Source organism: Saccopteryx leptura, chromosome 11 (genome assembly GCF_036850995.1).
Source record: "Saccopteryx leptura isolate mSacLep1 chromosome 11, mSacLep1_pri_phased_curated, whole genome shotgun sequence".
NCBI classification, from domain to species: Eukaryota; Metazoa; Chordata; class Mammalia; order Chiroptera; family Emballonuridae; genus Saccopteryx; species Saccopteryx leptura.
In genome coordinates this window covers 53,672,885-53,693,286 of record NC_089513.1, presented here as the reverse complement: position 1 = coordinate 53,693,286, position 20,402 = coordinate 53,672,885, and the positions used below count along the sequence as shown (strand labels likewise).

At 41.1% G+C, this 20,402-nt stretch overlaps 1 protein-coding gene across 2 annotated transcripts in view; it reads left to right on the top strand.

The window, feature by feature from the left end:
• L3MBTL4 (L3MBTL histone methyl-lysine binding protein 4) overlaps positions 1-20,402 on the top strand; it is a 488,059-nt gene that overhangs the window by 148,090 nt on the left and 319,567 nt on the right. The window contains exons 6-10 of one of the 2 annotated variants that reach the window (XM_066353255.1): positions 8,426-8,530; positions 8,996-9,152; positions 11,380-11,471; positions 12,904-13,058; positions 14,146-14,222. In XM_066353255.1, coding sequence (XP_066209352.1) covers positions 8,426-8,530; positions 8,996-9,152; positions 11,380-11,471; positions 12,904-13,058; positions 14,146-14,222 — 586 coding nt within the window. The remainder of the gene's footprint in view (positions 1-8,425; positions 8,531-8,995; positions 9,153-11,379; positions 11,472-12,903; positions 13,059-14,145; positions 14,223-20,402) is intronic. The other variant, XM_066353254.1, reaches the window with a different exon arrangement.

The following is a 20,402-nucleotide window of genomic DNA, read 5'->3' as shown; positions in this document are numbered from 1 at the left end:
ACCAGAGGCCTGTGTCTTTGCCAGTCTTTTCAATGCATGCTAGAATTACATGCCACAGTGCCTATGATTCCACTGCATGTCCACTTTCTTTTTTGTGTGTTTGACAAGGACAGAGAGAGACAGAGAGAGAGAGGGACAGAAAGGGACAGACAGACAGGAAGGGAGAGAGATGAGAAGCATTCATTCTTCATTGCAGCACCTTTAGTTGTTCATTGACTGCTTTCTCATTTGTGCCTTGACAGGGGGGCTACAGCAGACCGAGTGACCCCTTCCGCAAGCCAGTGACCTTGGGCTCAAGCTGGTGAGCCTTGCTTAAAACAGATGAGCCTACACTCAAGCCGGTGAACTCAGGGTTTTGAACCTGGGTCCTCTGCATCCCAGTCTGATGCTCTAGCCGCTGTGCCACCGCCTGGTCAGGCTGCATGCCCACTTTCTTCCCTTTCTTTCAGTATTGAATTAAGATCAGAAAAATATTGTTGACTGCCAGCTCTTGCCTATGAATAAAATATAATGGCTATGGGCATTCAGATAGGACCTTCCACTTAGCAGTTGACATGCCTGTGACAAACATCTAGCTGGTGCTTTGTGAGTGCCGATGGCCACCTGCTTTGTGTGGTCTGTATAGTAACTCAGAAGTAGTCATGACAGCCTGATCTCTGCTTTTTAATGGGGTTCTCGGTGATAAACAGTAAAGTGTTTGGAATTTCTCACATCTACCTCTCAAGTGTTCAAGAACTGTTCCTGCTTGCATCTGTGACTTCGTCCACCTTTGGAGCCCATCTGCTGGCACACACGTGTGACAAGTGCCCTCCTGCACTGTATTTCATAGAGGAATTTAGCCAATAGCCTGTTTTTCATTGGCATGGTGCTCTGTTTTAATATTGTTTCCTAATGCTCTAATTTTAAAATAATAGTACATAATTTTTACCTGCTTTTGCTCTGAGGGGTGGAAATTTGAATAATTCTTTTTTATCATTAGTGACAAATTAATCAATGTCATACTAGAAAATATTATTTTGTAACTGTTCTTGGGAAAATAATGACAGAACAGAGCACGTTAACTTCTGTCCCCAAGAGCCTGTGGGGCTCCTTAGAAATGTCCTGGCGGTCTCCCACGGCTCGAGCCACATTTTGTTTTGCCTGGTTTATTGCCACATCTTCCTCCTTCTGTGGAAAAAGAGAGGGTGTCAGGCTTTCAGAAGACTTGGGTCCTTAGTTAGACTGTACTCCTAAACCAGTTGTGTGACCTTCTGAAAGTCTCTTACCCTCTCTGGGCTCGAGTTTATTTACCATAAAAGTTCTATTCAGGTCTAGAATTTCAGTTCTATTTTTTTTTATCATAAAATACACTTTTATAAGCACAACTATCAATTGTGTTCCTAAACCATAAGAATTTTAGAAAGGGAAAATACTAAATCTCTTATGAATAAACCATTCAACAGAAAAAGAAATGGATGAAAGGTGGTGATATTTCTCTCTAAATGTTGCCTTTCAGATTGTTAAAAATGAATGTTTTGTTTTTTATTTGAAACCCACAAAGAATGCTTGTGGCTGTTTCGGCCACATAATGTTCCTGGAAACATTATTTATGACTCCCAAACGTTTCATTGAGGAACCACCATGAAAGGCTGACAAAGGATAATGTTGCTTATTCTAACTCTCGGCTGTGAATTATTGCCGTTGTCTTGAATTTATCATTCATATGTGATAAGGAGGTAGAGTCTGCTCAATATAATTCTGATTCTAATTTTGCATCAGTGTGGTTAAAACTTGAAAAATGTTCTCTCAATTTCTCTGGCTTCTTAAATTTTCCTTCTGCATTATTAATATACTGTCCTCGAGGTCTCTTCTTCTCTTTTTGCTTTCTTATCAGTGTTGTGTGAATGTGTGTGTGCTTGTGTGTGGTGCTTTTGAAATTCCAAAGCAGTGAACAGGAGGTAGTCACTCAAAACTCGTTAAATACAACCTATTGGAAAACAGAGTAGACGTGAGAAGGCTCGGAGAGTTAAATACACACATGACATTTATTTTTGTAGAAATAATATTTTCCTGAGAAATAATTCATTCTTGCTATTACATTTTTGGGTTTTGTCATTGTAGGGAAAACAACTGCGTTAAGCTTGTTCGCTTGCACTTTGCCTGATTAGTGTGTGAGCACATGACAGGGCCCCGTGTGTGTAGTCTATATAAGGCTGAGAGCGCTTGCCCGCGGGGCGGGATGCGATTGCCTGCTTACCACTGAGAGGGGCCTTTTCACCGATTGTTTGCCTGCTGCCATGAGAAAAGGTTTCCCCCTGCCTGTTTTCTTGCCTGCCGTTATGAGAATATTAAATGGGATGGCCCACTGCTTTCTGCTCCGCGGCATCTCTGCCGTCTGCCTGAATCCAATGTGAACCTGCCTGGCCTTGGCCGCTGGCGTTCTAGTCATCTTTTAAGTTTTTTCCATGGAAGCTTCTAAAATGATTTGTGAATGTAAGAAGGTTTTAAACAGTATTTTATAAGCCCTTTTTTATAAAAAAGGGTATACACCCAAGTATAGAAGCAGGCTGATGAACGAGGGTACCTCTGTCCATAGTGGAGTACAGTGAAGCTGTCAGGAAGATTGTGGACAGCTGTTATGACCTGAGGAGAACAGCGTGTATAGTATGCCACCTTTTTAAGAAGGAAGGGTGTGGGGGAAACAGCTGTGTTAGGCTTGCTCACTAGCAGTTTGCATTGTTAATGCACGAGCATGTGGCAGTGCCAGGTATGTATGTAGCCTATGTAAGGCTACCACTGCTGGGTGGAGTGTGCACTGCCTGCCCGCCACTGTGAGGGGCTGTTTTTGCAGTTTGTTCACCGGCTGCCATGAGAAGTGGTGTTCCCCTGTCTATTTGCTCGTCCACTGTTGCAAAACTCTAGTAGACGGAATGGCCCACTGCTTTCCATGGTTCCTTTACCATCTGCCCAAACCCAAAGTGGGCCTGCGTGGCCTCAGCCGCCAGCATTATAAAGGGAAATTTTAGAAAAAAATAACTACTTATTTTTGCAAACAGAAACAAGGAAGGGTAAACCAAACACAGGAGGTTGGTTATACACACAAGGTGGAGTGAGGTGGAGAGGCCGTGGGAAGGAGAAACACTGAGTACCTTTTTGTACAGCTGTAACTTTTGGAAGCTTTAACTTTTTATGAAAGAGAATGTTTTAATCTTAGGGAGAATACTCTGCTCTTAAGGAAAATTATTTAGTATTTAGGGGTAAAGAGCTGCTGAGAAAACAGCTGTGTTAGGCTTGTTTGCTCAAACTTTGCCTGATTAGTGCATGAGCACATGGCAGCGCCACATGGGTCTAGTCTATGGAAGGCTGTAGCTGTTTGCCCTCAGGGTGGGTTGTGGATTGCTTGCCTGCCACTATGAGGGCTCGTTTTGCTATTCGTTTGCCTGCTGCCAGGAGGAGCAGCTTTCCCCTGCTGGTTTGCTCATCTGCCGTTGTGACACTCTATTAAAGGGGATTAGCCCTGTGCTTTCCAGCTCCACAGTTCCTTCCTCTGCTGTCTGCTCAAATGCAGTGCGGACCTGCCTGGCCCCAGCCACCAGTGTTACATCTGGTGCTGTGAGCAGGATTCAGATCAGATTGACATGGAGCCACCTGTACCCTTGTACCCTTGAAAGGGGGAAGAGGGGCGGTCCTTTTTCTCCAGCATATGGTTCCCCGTGGCTCTTCTTTTGGGGGCTGTGTCTGGGTGATTTTTACAGCCCTGCAAGCAGAAACTGGAGCTCCGTGTGAGAGGCTCTGCGAGGTCAGAAGCTCCAGGATGAGCTGGACTGAGTGACAACAGTGGCTTGAGCAGCAGTAGTTACTGGAAAAGTAACTATAGCCTTCGAGAGCTTCAGTTTGCCCTAGAAGTCAAATGTGGGCAGTGACAGAGAAACAACTGTGGGTTTAAGAGCTCGAGCTTCACTGGCAGGTATCCCCAAACTACGGCCCGCGGGCCACATGTGGCCCCCTGAGGCCATTTATCCGGCCCCCCACTGCACTTCCGGAAGGGGCAGCTCTTTCATTGGTGGTCAGTGAGAGGAGCACTGTATGTGGCGGCCCTCCAACAGTCTGAGGGACAGTGAACTGGCCCCCTGTGTAAAAAGTTTGGGGACCCCCGACAGGCTGAGAGCCAGCAGCTGCAGGAGCCGAAGCAGGTGCTGAAGAAGAAGCTGCATTTCTGTGGCAGAGCAGCTCTGAGTTGGCGAGAGCAGTCGTTTCCAATCCCTCCTCTTCTGAGTAGGAGGCTCGAGCTGAAACTGCCATTGGCAGACTCAAAGCCTGGCTGATGGTCACCCAAAAGGTAAAAGCCCATCTGTCAAGAATGCCTCAGGGGCAGGCATAACGCCCTCCTCAGGTAGTGGAACACTCTGTGGTCCAGCCCCACACCCAGACAGAGCTGATGGAGTTAGGGGTGAAATTGAGGCAGAAACACACTGAATCCCTGGCTGCTTTGTTGCTGCAGTTGTGGGACCAAGGGGTGAATGGCATCATGCCCTCTGGAACAGAGATGGAGAAATTTGCTGCCATTACCAGACACTTCTCCTTGAAGCAGCATCCTCAGAACTGCCATGACAACCCAGGAGACTATACCCTATTAGAATGGGTGATGGCTGCCATTCATACAGTCTGGCAGAATGCTGGGGACTTGCCAGGGGCAGTGAGTAAGTGGCAATCCTATAGGGTTATGCCCCAAATTCTCCTGGAACTAGGTATGAAGAAGGTTGTTTTCAATCTGCTGTCCCATGGGCCAGATGAGGAAATATTTATGGCAGGGATGAGGGACCTTATTCTCTGTTGTGCCCTTCAACCTTTTGAGTCACTAGTGGCTGGCTATCTTGAGCTCCTATATGGAGAAGCCCATTAACATAGTTACACAGATGGTAGCAGGTTTGGGTGAGGTGGAGGCAGCATGAAACCAGAAAGCTATGTGGGTTGCTGCCCATGCTCCCCCCCTTGCCAACTAACAAGAGAAATAAGCCGGTAAAGGTTACCCAAACACAGATGTGGGTAGATTTGATTCCAGCCAGAGCGGTTAGAGAGGAATTAGATCGGAAGGTCTAATAGAGTCCTGTTAGAGCTTTGGCAGCAGCTTAAGCCACAATAGAAGTTCCATCTGCTGAAAAAGCAGGGAAAGCAGATGGTCCCAACAGCTGCTAAGAAAAGGGCTGCTGTTCAGGTTGCACGATTGCAAGATTAGATGATGGAGACTATCGTGGGAGAGGAGGATCCCCACAACCTGTTGTTCCAGTTTGAATAGTGGGAAGGCTGAGGGACTCGCCTAAGAGGGATGGGCGGCGGCAGCAGCAGCAGCAGCAAGAGAACTGTCAGGGTGACATAGGCCTTGAGGGTGTTTGACCTCATCAGGCCCAGTGAGCTTGCTGAGGGGTTTGGATGGGGCTTGTGGCAATGGACAGAGTGCTTATGGAAAGGTTTGTTATCAAAGAGCTGTGTGGCTAGTTTCCTGTATTGGACCTTTACCTTGGGTGATTTGCACAGACAGCTAGGCTTTTCATCGTGGACTGATCATTGAATGGTATAATGGACTCTTGAAGAAGGGACTGTGACAAGAGGGGGCACTGGCTCCCTTGTTGGATAGATATGCTGCTTGTGGACACTATGAGAGACCCTGATGGGGTCCTGTGGAGGGGCTCCATGGCACCCGTGGAGTCCCTTGTGCACCAGGAAGCTGTTCTCATCCAGTTCTGTAGATATGCACCACGGACACTTTACAGCTTCAGTGGACATGGCCCTGGACCATACAGGCCCTCCCACCTACTGTAGGGTAGGGCTCTAGAGGTGGGCTTCCAGTTAACTCCCTGGGCAGAGTGCTCAGGCAAACATTGTGAAGGGCACCTTTGTAATTATTGTCATTTTGGTATAGTGTGTGCTATTATAATTTTGTTGCTGTAGTCTATACTGTTTCTGTGATGTCATGTACCCCACTCCTCGCACAGGGACTATTGCGGAAGATGCCTGTCACATTGATTTTGAGGGAGCAACCCTAAAGGGGTGGATTGTTGGGGAAACAACTATATTAGGCTTGCTCACTAGTATTTTGCCTGATTAATATGTGAGCATGTGACAGCACCCTGTGTGTATAGTCTATGGAAGGCTACGGGTGCTTGCCCTCAGGGTGGATTGCAGATTGCTTGCCCACCACTGTGAGGGGCCATTTTGCTGTACTTTTGCCTGCTTCTGTGAGAAGTGGTTTTCCCCTGCCTGTTTTCTCATCCGCCGTTGTGAGAATCTATGAAACGGGAATGGCCCAATGCTTTCTGGCTCCACGCTTCTCTACTGTCTGCCCGAATCCAATGTGGACCTGCCTGATCTCAGCCACTAGCATTAAAAGAGCCCTCAAAATGATTTGGAAAAAAATTGTATGCACATGTATGTGTATATGCGTATCTATATGCCGATACCTGTATACACAGGACGTGAGCATGAGGAGCAGATGGAAAGGGGAAAACAGATGCGGTGGGGTGTTAATAGTAAATAAATCTGGGAAAAGGTTAAGTATTCTTCCAACTTTGACATTTTCAAATGAAAAATTTTATAGAAGATTACATTTCACTTTAAAAATAGGCATTCATAGATTAAACAGTAATAAATTGTAACACCATTAGAAATTAAAAAGTAGCTCTTGAACTAGGTTTTAATCATTTCCCTTCAGTATACTTATAAGTGTATTTGCAATTAGGAGTATATTGACTAGCTATGCTGAATCAGCTTGAAACTGCTCAAAACTAAGAGTAATTGAGCAAGGCTGTGGGAAATAAGACCAGTATTAAATTAAAGAATAATGAATGAGAACAAATTAGAAAGTCCATGATGAAATGGATTCCATCTACAATAGCAATAAGCACGGAAAGGTATACAGAAATAAATATGACAAAGCATTTTTGTAATCTATGTGAAAATTTAAAAAACATCTTAGATAAAATAGAGATATCAAAAAAAAAAAAGGACAAAATGCGGACAAAATCCACTGTCTTTCAAGTACCTAGAATTTTTCTCAAAAATTGTTATCCTTTTACTCAGTCTAGGAATCTGAGGTCAATATACATGTCCAGTAATCAATGAGTTTATTTATTAATTCAATAACTGTCAAATATTCCTTTCAGAAATCCCATCTCCTACTGTCTGGCTTGGAGTCACATCCCCAGACAGAGTAAGCTAATACGAAGCAAAACCCCAATGGATATGGCCCTATTTCATCTGTAACATATAAATCCAGCATACTCAGTAAAGGAAATAGTGATAATAAAACAGTCTAGAAATATGAACTCTGGACAGGCTATATAAGTTTAACAGCTATAATCAGTACATAAGTATATAAGTGAACATTATTTTCCATGTTTGATGTTATTAAAAATATGTCTTTTATCAATTTAATAATATAAAATGTTCAGTAAATATCAGACTTTATAAGCCATTTGCTTTCATCAGTGGCTTTTTACTCTATATAATTTTCACAAAATGCATACATTTATGTTAATATATAATTCATATGCATGAATATTTTTTATATACACTTCTCATCAGTTCAGCTTAAACTTTAATAATTATATCTTCTTTAACAGACAAAAGCAATGCTGCGGGATTCACTGATTGCTATCAACCTCAGGTGAAAACTATTTAACAATTAAATCACTAGTACCACCTATGGATGAAGAACTTATTAAAAACCTTGCTCTTCAGAAAGACTCATTGTAAACAAATAAGCCAGAAAAAAATTAAAAAGCCAAAAACAGACCCACAAATATGAATAACAGAAAACTTTGCAGATCAGTAAACTATTCAAAACATTTTTCTTCAGTACTTATTTATCCATACCAAAAAATAACCCTACCTCACACCATAGAAAAAGTCCATTCCAATTGCATTGTAGATTTCAAAATGAAGAACAATTTTTTAAAAGGGAACTAGGAGAATATCTGTGTAACTTCAGGGTTGCAGGGGATTTCATAGGCTAGATTTACAAACTGTACAAGAAATAATTGGTATATTTTACTACATTAAAATTAAAAAAATTATCTACTAAAAAGTTATAAACAAAGTAAAGAGCTAAGTTACAGACTGGAATAAGTAATCATTATGATCAACAAAGGACTGTTTCCAGAGTACAGGAAGAGCTCCTTCAAATCATTAATGAAAAATGAGCAAAAGGAATAAATGGGGAGTTTACAGGACATACGTTTTGTAGACAAACTATTTCAAAGCACATGAAAATAATGAAACCTTCTTTCAGGGTCAAATATGTAAGAGCATCCTTCTATCTTTAGCTATATAACTGAGCTTCCAAACTACTACAGTAAGTTCATGATTGTATGTATCGCCACAACACGTGTTTTACTATGATGTTGTGAATGTATTTCAGTGGCTAATGTTATATCATGACATTTCATAGGACCAGACCTTCCCAGAACACGAGAATGGTTTTCAGGTTGGAATGAGATTAGAAGGCATTGACCCCCGACATCCATCTGTATTTTGTGTGCTTTCTGTAGCTGAGGTAAGAGATGGTGTTATTGTCTTGAGCTAATTGCAGTGAGGTCTCAGAAGAGAATTTTCTAGAGAATATGAATTGAGTACTTTCTGTTCTAAACAAATTTCAGTACATTATGTTCTCTAATACAAATTTAAATGGGAGGATGGTTCATATATGTTGATGGCACTGACAGAATATATGATTATTTTGTTATTTTTTTTTTTTATACAGACAGTGGCCAGGTTACGATCGAGATAGGTGCTGCAGGTTTGGTCTTAAATTGAATTTGTATGTAAGTTGGAACAGGTACACTTACCTATTAAATACAACTTAGACATGTTTGTCTTAACATATTTATTTTTACCTTTCTGTACATATAAATACTTAATCATTTTCAGACCTACAGAACCTATCTGGTTCGTAACCCAGTGACTGCCTGTACTTCAAGTATATGAAACAATGAACCTTTGCAAACATTGCATTTTGCAGGTGTGTGGTTACCGTCTAAGGCTTCATTTTGATGGTTATTTAAGCTGTTACGATTTTTGGACCAATGCTGGTTGTCCTGACATTCATCCAGTAGGGTGGTGTGAAAAGACCAAACATGAATTGCACATCCCTAAGGGTAAGCCAGGATGGAAAGAGAGTGAGTTGTTACTTCAGTTTTATTTTAACATTTCATGAAATAATAACAAGAGCCTGCTATGTTTTGATTTCCAAAATGCAAGTTTGATTCTCAAAAATGAGTAAATCTATAAGGATAACATTCTTAGAAATAAATGTCTTTAAAAGAAAAGCATTAATGACTATTTGAGTCAGATATTTTGATAAGACAACTAGGGCAGAAATAAAATTTTATTTTACATCAAGTTTATTAAACCTTATCAGGAATCAAGAAACTAATGTTTAAATTATGGTCAAGATGAAATATCTCCGTCAGTGAGAATGTACAGTGAGGAAACTTGAGGCACTGTCCTTCGTTTCCCACGGAAATCATGGGGAACAGGGACATGTGCAAGAAAATAATTTCACTGTTGTTTTTTTATTTGATGGGAAGTAAAAATCTCATCTTGATCTTTTGTCACATGGGAGAGGAACCTGGGACTGGCACGTACCTGCAGCCTTATTCGATTGCTGATTGCAAGTGAGTTGAGGTTTTGACCAGGTGGGATGCCAATGGGTCCATTTCTTTGCACAGCAAAGAAGTTGCTTCTACATAAGGTTTCCTGCTTAAATATTAGATGATTTGATTATCATAGAGACTTCTGGAGTTAGTATATAGTCATTTTATTCTTAGTAACCAACTCAGGGTACCCTTTGGGATCTGTCCTGAGACTAATGGCAGAGTCTCTTAAGATTGCTGGATCTCATCAAAGCTGCTAACAGGCCACTGGCTCATTTACTTGGTAGGTCTTTATGGAGCCTGTAGTCTGTGTACACACTGGGGATATAGCACTGAATAAAATAAGCTGTCTGTCTTCCTGGACCTTTCATTCTGGAGAAGAATAATAAACAAAGATAAAGATTGAGTGTCAGGTAGAGACGGGGTGGGGGACTGAGAGCATCACAGGGACAGCCTTTGACTCAGCATGGTGAAGAAAGGCCTGAGAAGGTGACATCTGACAGACACATGGGTGAAATGAGAAAAGGGATGTGGCTACCTGGGAAAGAACACTTACCAGAGAGAAAAGCAAGAGTAAATGTCCCAGGGCCTAAGTGTACTTACTGCACTTGGAATCCATGGAGGCTCATGTGGCTAGAACAGAGAAGCAAAGGTGAGAAGATAGGAAATGAAGTTGGAGATACAGCCCTGCCTTTGAAGGCTGTGAAAGGAGTTTACTTCTATTCTAAGTGTAACACTGACTCAGAAAATACCTGTTGAGCCTGTTGTATTTGGGCCAGCACATTGTGAGCCACCTTAGGGCACATAAATGAGAGGATAATGCTTTTTTGTTAAATTTGTGACAGAGACAGAGAGAGGGACAGATAGGGACAGACAGACAGGAAGGGAGAAAGATGAGAAGCATCAGTTCTTTATTGTGGCACCTTAGTTGTTCGTTGATTGCTTCCTTGCATGTGCCTTGATCAGGGGGCTACAGTAGAGTGAGTGACCCCTTGCTCAAGCCAACGACCTCAGGCTAAAGCCAGCAACCTTGGGCTTCAAGCCAGTGACTTTTGGGCTCAAGCCAGTGACCATGGGGTCATGTCTATGATCCCATGCTCAAGCCAGTGACCCTGTGCTCAAGTTGGTGAGCCCACGCTCAAGCCGAATGAGCCTATGCTCAAGCCGGCGACCTCAGTGTTTCAAACCTGGGTCCTCTGCATCCCAGTTCAACACTCTATCCACTGTGTCACTGCCTGGTCAAGCAGATAATGCATTTTTTTGATGGGAAGCCTGTCAAGCTATGGATCAGAAAGCTGGAGCAGTTGAATGGTCTTTAGACTGTGAAGGTGTTTTTGTTGTTAAGGCCAAGTGTCTGGCACCCTGGATCGTTCACCATCAGGACCTCTGATGGTCTTGCTGACATGACTTCTTCAGGGATGATGATGAATTCAGGAACTCTTGTCTCCTTCCTTTGCTCATTTTGGGAAGTCCTAATGGGATGCAAGATAGCCATCAAGGCACCAGGGTACCAATTCTTTATATTAATGCATTTTAAAAATCTGTAGGAAATCATATGCACGGTGGGAAATCACACTCAACAGTTCATACATCAAAGAACATTGAAAGAATCTAGAGGTTTTAATTTAAATATCTAGTAGTTTGCTAACAGACATTGAATTTATCACAGAAGACTGAATAAGAGTAGTATATTTAATATGCACATGGTTACATCTTGTGGGTATCCTGAGTAATCCATACTTTTCTTTAGGTTATAGAAAAGATAAATTTGTTTGGATGAATTACTTGAAGGCCTGCAAGTTGCAAAATGCTCCCAAGAAACTATTCAGAAACAAGAGTTCTGTAAGTATTTTCTGCCTCAGTATAATTTAGATTATTCCTTGAGATTAAATTTTAAAAAATCACTATCTATTCTGTTGTATTTTCATTTTAAGAATGCTTAGCTTCCTGTTGACTTTTATCACTTAATATGTCAGTTTCTTGTGGGCATATCATTTTCTCCTTTAAACATATAATTAAATACTTTTATTAAATGGAGAGAATTGAAAACTTCATATATAAAGCCTGCTAAAAATATAAAATACCTTTTAGAAATGTTTTCTTTTTCTTTGTGTTTCTAGTAAGCTAGTTACCATTTAAACTTAATTTTGGAGTTTTTTAACAAGGAAATACCCCAGGTAGACTTTGAATGTACTGACTTTAGTTGGATTTATGTATAATGACAGTGAGGGTGACATTTTATTCTGATTCAAGGGGTGTAGAGAATTCGGAAAGTGTACACTTATGCCACCTATGTCCCCAGCAAATTGTTAAGTCTTGGGGAGGGAATGAGGACAAGTGACAGCCCATGGGCCCAGCAGTGAGGGCACACATTAGGGAAAGGGGTGGGGAAGTCCAGGACCAGATGTCAGCCTGGCCACCAGTGGCCTGTGTCCCTGTGTAGGACACTCACCCAACTTTTCCAACCTTCAATGTCTTGATCTTAAAATCAGTGTTATACAATTTCTTGATATGGTTCACAGAATTGTATCAAGGAAAGACATATGAAATTGCTTTGGAAAATGTAATATACTAAAGAAAAAACAAAAATTAAGGCTCGGTATAGATAGTAAAGAAGTAGAGGGAAAAACATCTTCTAGTTCAGAGATATTGTATGTATACTTTCTAAATCCCAGGACTGCCTAATTATAGCTTTATGAAAGTAGGTTTTTATAATTGTAATATTGTAAATCATAGTCCTCAGTATTTGTTAATACTAAAAATGTGAGCAGGTAATAAAAAAGCATTTGGATTTTTTCACCTATAATTTTATTTGTGGATTAGAGCAATATTTTCAGATCTGATCTAAATAATTTTGGTGCTAAAGAGAATAGTTTTATTAGTTTTCCAAAGAGTGGTATTTAGAAACCACTCAAAAGCCTATGGGGAGCAGAGGAAACTGTTTGATACTACTATATTTACTAACATCATCTTTAAAAATAAATACAAATTACTCCAAGAACAGAGAAGAGGGAAAATGACAATGATAAGGGAGATAAAGCCTACCAGGACAAAGAGAGAAAAGTACAATATAAAAGCTAGCATCCCAGTTTTTGCTCTGAGTGTGAACTTCCTAACGGTTTGTTAGAATATTTTTACTGGCATTTGCTGGCTTCATTCAGGAGGGTAAGTGTTGACGCCCTGTAGACTTCTCTGATACTGAACATCATGGAAGTTTAACAGTGGCTCAGTCCTGTTTATTGTCCTGTTTCTTTTCCCTCTGGTGCTGTGTTAGAACGGGCCAGCGCCCAAAGAGTTTCAGGTTGGAATGAAGCTGGAGGCCGTCGACAGGAAGAACCCTTCGCTGGTGTGTGTGGCAACCATAGCTGATATTGTTGAAGATCGCTTACTAGTGCATTTTGACAATTGGGATGATAGTTACGATTACTGGTGAGATACCATTGTGTGTTTTATTTTTGTTTGTTCATGTTTGAGGTTAAGAAATTTTGTTTTCATTCCAGTATGGTCACTGTTTTTACTGTTCTTAAAGTTACGAACAACAGAAATTTAGTTGCTGACTTTTCACTACTGTCTCGTCCGCATGAATTGTTGAATTAAAGAGCCCGAAAAACTTTATCTTGATTTCATGAGAGGTTTCCAAATGAGGCCTCATCTGAAATAATATGACCAGTTCAGGGCATTTCACTGTATTCTGATTAGTTTGTAAAGGAAGTATTTTTGTGAAGGGGAAGTCGAGAACTTGTAGTGTTTTTTGTTGTTGTTTTTTTTTTTCTTCCTGAAAAAGCTCTCATTTTTAAAGGAAATATTCAGGAAGAAAGGGAATTATTTGAAACTCTGTGGGGAATTGAGAAAATGCATGCCACAATGCTATTAAACTAACACTACATGAATTAAAAGGGTTTTTGAGATAAAATCTGAAATATGGAAGAGGATAGCAAAAATATGATAATTTTAGTAGCATTTCTTTATAATATGTCCTGAATAACCAACCAGTCTTTGTTTGAGGCCATGGTGTTTTATGTGCTTGGAGGGTACCCTATTTTCTTCTTTGAACTAAGAAGCAGAGGAAAAAATCAATACTATGTATCTTAGGTAGAATAGTCTAAATTCTTGGATGAGAAGACAGAAGAAATATATAGTCATATGGAGTCAGATTGCACTGTCCTATTAAATTTGGACTGTCCTATTAATGTTTCTCCTTGCTGCTAGAAAGAAGTGGTAGAAGAGGTTTATTAAAATGTTCATTCTTTGGGAATAATACTGGCACTTCAGGTCCTAGTCAAATTCTTTATACTTTTACATTTCAAGAAGATTATGTAAAAGAGAAGTTTGGTTACTCAGCTTACAAAATATAGTATTAAAATTACTTCTAATTTTTTTATGCTATAAAATAACATTTTAGTTGTGAAGTAATAATTTCTATTGTATCTCTTAATACCCAGAATGTTTATTACTCTTGGATTCTTTCTCTGGCCTTAAGTAATATGGGATCTAAATAGAATCCTGTTTTTTGCAGGTGTTATATAAATAGTCCTTATGTCCAGCCAGTTGGTTGGTGTCAGGAGAATGGAAGAACTCTGATAGCACCCCAAGGTGAGTGGACTGGCTGGGTGTTCTTTGAATTTTCATTCATTCATTCATTCATTCATTTTAGAGAGGAGAGACAGAGAGAGAAGGGGGGGAGCAGGGTGCATCAACTCCCACATGTGCCTTGACCAGGCAAGCCCAGGGTTTCAAACTGGCAACCTCAGCATTGTAGGTCAAGTTTTATCCACTGTGCCACCACTGGTCAGGCTAGCTGGGTGTTCTGTGAAGTCATCTTGTATGAGTGGCAATGGCCAAGTTAGTTTTGTTTAGTATATATGACCACATTTTATCTTTTTATTTTTCTTTTGTTTTTTAGCTTAGGAAAGAGACTAACAGACAAGGACATACAGACAAGAAGGGAGAGGATGAGAAGCTTCAACTCATAGTTGCAGCATTTCAGTTGTTTGTTGATTGCTTTCTCATATGTGCCTTGACTGGGGAGCTACAGTCAAGCCTGTGACCACTTGCTTAAGCCAGCGACCTTGAGCATTAAGCCAGAGACCTTTGGGCTCAAGCCAGTGACCATGGGGTCATGTCTGTGATCCCATACTCAAGCCAGTGACCCCATACTCAAGCCCTCTGAGCCTGCGCTCAAGCCAGTGACCACGGAGTTTTGAACCTGGGTCCTTAGTGTCCCAGGCTGACATTCTACCCACTGCGCCACCACCTGGTCAGACTATAAACCACATTTCAATACAAAGTGCATGATAACTGCTGCGCAAGTTTCTGGGTTACACCAGGTAACCCAAATGTCTGATATCTGCATGCCTTTCCCCATTATGAAAATAGGCCATGTTTATAAAGATGAATTAGGAAGTCATTAAAAAGGTTGCTGAAATTTTTTAATTCAATGAATGAGTTCTATTTGCTTGGATCAACATTTAAAACAAGCTATTTCTAGCTGCATAATTTATCTTATATCATATTAATTCATTAATTGGATCATAGAGTATTAAATATACTTAGCTTTGGAGTTGAATATAAGAAATCTAGAAGTCTAAGGAGTGAGAATTAACTATGAGTCTCCAGATTTGCCAGACCCCTTTTATCAAGCCAACTTAATTATTCAGCTAAACTGTGAAATAAGGACTCTTTCTAGTTATTGTATTTTTTTCTTATTACAGAAGTAATAAGTTAGAGTTTTGCTGTATCAAATCCATCATATGGGGTGACACTGGTTAATAAAACTACAATTTTCAAATATACAATTCTAAGGTATATCATCTATATATATATTGCATTGTGTGTTTACCACCTAAAGTCAAATCTTCTATTACCATCTATTTGACCCCTTTATTGCTCACCCCCTTCCTCTGGTAACCACCACCCTGCTGTCAGTGTCCATGAGTTTCTATTGTCTGTTTGTCCTGCTCATTCACCTGTTGCTTTCAATTTTATATCCTACTTATGAGTGAAAGTGTATGGTTTCTGATCCCCTCCTTCTGACCTACCTCGCTCAGCATGATATTCCCAAGAAGCATCTTTATGTTTAATTTTAGAATGAATTATTGTAGATATAATGGCTATGTAATCTTAGTATTTTTAATTAAAACAAGTGTTCTAGAGGAGATGACATCAGAGTAATGGCAGTGTGAGAGATACCCTTGATCTCTCCCCTTGAAATTTCAACAAATTGAACAGCCATAACTCAACAAAGAAACCCCAGCTGGGCTCACAGGCTTGCCTGAAAGACCGATGCACCGAATGGACTAAAGATGGGACAGAGTGAGAAGGGTAGTAGGAGCTAAGACCTTTGCAGTCAGCTCCAGAGAGGATGGAGGTCAGACTGTCTGGATTTTGATCCACTGGGGCTCTAGAGAGGGGAGAAGCCCTGAATGACTGGGTCTCCTTCTACCAGGAGGAGCAGAGAGATTAGGGGGGCTTTGGGGAAGATAATTTCTTCAAAGTAGTGGCAGAGCAAGGGTTCAAGGCCACTGTTCCTGTGGTCTGCCTTCAGCCTGCACTTGGCACAGAGATGGAGAAAACCAAAGAGCAACCCCACAGCCTCTCAGCTCCTCCCTTCCTTTGTGAGCCCAAAAAGAGGCAGACATAGACTCTATCACTAGTTCTACAGAGCCACTCTTTCCCTTGAACACCAGAGGTGCTCTCTGTCTGGTCCTCTGGTCTGCTGAGATGTGGGGAGGAGCGCTCTGGAGGCCTGAGATCACCATTGCTAAAGCCGTAAAGCCTTAAAGCCCTCAGAACATGCCCACTCATCATACCACTGCATACCCGCCTACATCATCGCCACAGCAACTTCTCAGTGAGGTCAGCTTGGGGATTTCACAGAGCTAAATCTTGTAATGCAGTGCCACCTTCTGGAAAAAAGTAGAAAAACCATTTGGAAGTTTTATTTGCTTGGGTGTTTGGGAGAGATATTTCTTTTAATTAATTGTTTTTGTTTAGGTTTTTTTGTTTTGTTTTGTTTTTGTTCTTTGTTTTTTGTGTTTTTCTTTTCTTTTTCTTTTTAACTTTCTGTTTATTTTTATTTTTGTTGTCATTTTTGCTTGATTTCTTAACACCATTCTCAAATGCCCTCAAGGCAGGAAAAAACAAATACCATGGCTACCCAAGAAAGAGACATAATTCAGAAAGAACATGAAAAATCTCCAGAGAATAACCTCAATCACATGGAAACTTTGGAGTTAAATGATAGAGAATTCAAAATTGAAGTTCCAAAAATACTCAACAAGATGTGAGAAAACACTGATAGGCAACTTAATGAGTTCAGAAAACAAAATGATTTCCTCACTAAGGAGATTGAAACTTTAAAGACAGAGATGATGAACTCAATACATGAATTGAAAAATGAGCTAGCAAGGATATCAAATAGTACAGGCCAGATAAAGGAGAGAATCAGTGACATCAAAGGCAGATACAGAGGGAAGAAAAGAGAGATTCAAGAATTTTTAAAAAATGAGAATTGTTTTGACTTCATCATGGAGAGCAATATAGAAATGATGGGGGCTTGATCAGGCATTGGTGCAGTGGATAAAGTGTTGGCCTGGGATGCTGAGGACCAAGGTTCAACACCCTGAGGTTGCTGGCTTGAGCTCAGGCTCATCTGGCTTGAGTGTGGGCTCCTCCGTCTTGAGCACAGGCTCACCAGCTTGAGCATGGGGTCACCGGCTTGAGCATGGGATCATAGACATGACCCTGTTATCTCTGGCTTAAACCCAGAGGTTGCTGGCTTGAAGTACAAGGTTGCTGGGTTGAGTAAGTGGTCACTGGCTCATCTGGGCCCCCCTGTCAAGGCACATATGAAAAAACAATGAACAATTAAGGAGCCACAACTCTGATTTATACTTCTCATCTCTCTTCCTGCCTGCCTGACTGTCCCTGTCAGTTAAGTCTGTCTGTCTCTCTGGCTAAAAGGAATAATGGATATTTCAGAAAGAAGGGAGAAAGGAATGGAGAGCCTATTCAAACAAAAAATTGAGAAGTTCCCAAGCCTATGGAAAGAGTTAGATGTGCAAATCCAAGAAGCAAACAGAATGCCTACTTACCTCAATCCAAACAGGCCTTCTCCAAGGAACATTGTAGTAAAATTTTCAAAAATCAAAGATAAAGAAAGAATTCTTAAGGCAGCTAGGAAAAAGAAGAACATAATATATAAAGGAAGGCCCATCAGGTTGTCATCAGAGTTCTCAGCAGAAACTCTATAAGCCAGAAGAGAGTGACCCAAACATTCAAAGTACTGAAAGAGAGGAATTACCAGCCAAGAATACTATATCCATCAAAGTTGTCCTTCAAATATGAAGGAGAAATAAAAGCTTTTGCAGACATATAGAAGCTGAGGGAATTTATCACCAGAAAACCTCCACTGCAGGAAATATTCAAGGGGGTTATTCTACTGGATACAAAGAATAAAACAACACAAATCTACAAGTAAAAGCTCCAGCAAGGTTACAGTATAAAGAAGGATAATCTGTGACAATGAAAAGATAAAAGGGGAGAGGATAAAGGTCTGAAGTAGCAAAGGAGGATGGAGTGCAGAAGCACTCATGGGCAAAGGACTCTTGTATACATGAAACATTTTTATCAACAACCTAAGGGTAACCACCCACGAAAAAAACAAAACTGAAATACATAGTTTAAAAGAGGAAGAAACAGGAGCATGGAATTCCCTTAATAAATAAGTCCTTATGCAAACACCTACTACTCCAGCAGCCCCTCTGTTTCCCTCAGCAACTGTTCCTTCTGGGTTTTTTTGTTTTTTTTTTTTTTGTATTTTTCTGAAGTTGGAAACGGGGAGGCAGTCAGACAGACTCCCACATACGCCTGACCGGGATCCACCTGGCACGCCCACCAGGGGGCGATGCTCTGCCCATCTGAGGCATTGCTCTGCTGCAACCAGAGCCACTCTAGCACCTGAGGCAGAGGCCATGGAGCCATCCTCAGCGCCCAGGGCCAACTTTGCTCCAATGGAGCCTCGGCTGTGGGAGGGGAAGAGAGAGAGAGAGGAAGGAGAGGGGGAGGGGTGGAGAAGCAGATGGGTGCTTCTCCTGTGTGCCCTAGCCGGGAATCAAACCCGGGACTCCCGCACGCCAGGCCGACGCTCTACCATTGAGAAAACCAGCCAGAGCTCCTTCTGGTTTTGACAAGGAAGACTTCTCTTCCTGGCACTGGAACCCTGGGCTAGAGAGGTTTGTGTGGGGCTGGGACACCTTCTTCAGGGGGAACTCCGCAGCAGATATATCCCTCCTGAATTTTTTTTAAGTGAGAGGAGGGAGGAGATAGAGAGACAGACTCCCACATATGCCCTGACCGGGATCCACCTGGCAACCCCCACCTGGGGCTGATGCTCTAGCTAACCTCTGTACCCGGGACTGACACTTGAAGCAATTGAGCCACTGGCTGCGAGAGGGGAAGAGAGAGAAAAGGGGAAGAGGGATGGAAAGAGAAGCCGATGGTTGCTTCTCCTGTGTATCCTGACCGAAACTTGAACCTGGGATGTCTGCATGCTGGGCTGAGGTACTTATCCACTGAGCCAACCAGGTAGGGTTGCCCTCCTGATTTTTATCTGCTATGCTTGGGTATGGTACCAACCCATTCCCCATTCTCTGCCCCTTCTACCAGTCTCCACAGGCTTCTTCTTTATATCATTATGAATAAGACTTCAATTGGACTTCACGTGGTTCTCAATGGTGGCTGTTCTACAGTTTAGTTGTAATTTTGGTATGGATGTGGGAGGAGGTGAGCACAGCATTTACCTATTTCACCATCTTGACTGGCAGTCTGTCTTGACAGTGTCCTTTGATGTACAGTTTTAAATGTTGATTAAATTCAGTTTATTTATTTATTTTTCTTGCTTGTGCTTCAGTGTTGAATCTAAGAATTCATTGCCAAATTTGAAGCACTGAAGATTCCTCCCTCCCTCCTTCTCTTCCTTCCTTCCTTTCTTTCTTTCTTTCTCTCTCTCTCTCTCTCTCTCTCTCTCTCTCTCTCTTTCTTTCTTTCTTTCTGTGGATTTTATAGTTTTAGCTCTTCTATTTGAGGTTGGCCCATTTTAATTTAATTTTTGTATATGAAGTGAGGGAGAGGTTCAGCCACATCCAGTTTTCCTAGAACCAATTGTTGAAGGCAGTCTTCTTTCCCATCAAATGGCCTTCATACCATTGTCAAAAATCAATTGGTAATAGATGTTTAGATTCATTTTTAGATTCTTAATTTTATTATATGCCTGTCATTTTGCCAGTACCACACTGTTTTATTTAAGAATTTTTTTTAGAGAAATTTAAAATTCACAGCAAAATGGAGAAGGTACACAGATATACCTCCTGGCCCTACAAATGCATAGCCTCCCTCATTATCAACATCCCTATTATAGTGATAGATTTGTTACAGTTGTTGAAGCTACACTGGCATATTATCATTCAAAAGTAGATTGTTTACTTAGGGCTCACTGTTGGTATTGCATGTTCTATAAGTTTGGATGAATGTGTAATGATGTATATCTATCATATCATACTGAGGATTATTTCTGCCCCCAAATTCTCTGTTCTGCCTAGTCATCTCTCCCACCCCCAAAGCCTGGCAACCACTGATCTTTTTTGCTCGCTTCATAGTTTTGCCATTTCCAGAATGTCATGTAGTTGGAATCATACATCATATAGCTTTTTTAGATTGGCTCCTTTTATTTAGTAACATGCACGTAAGGTTTCTCTATGTCTTCTCATGCCTTGA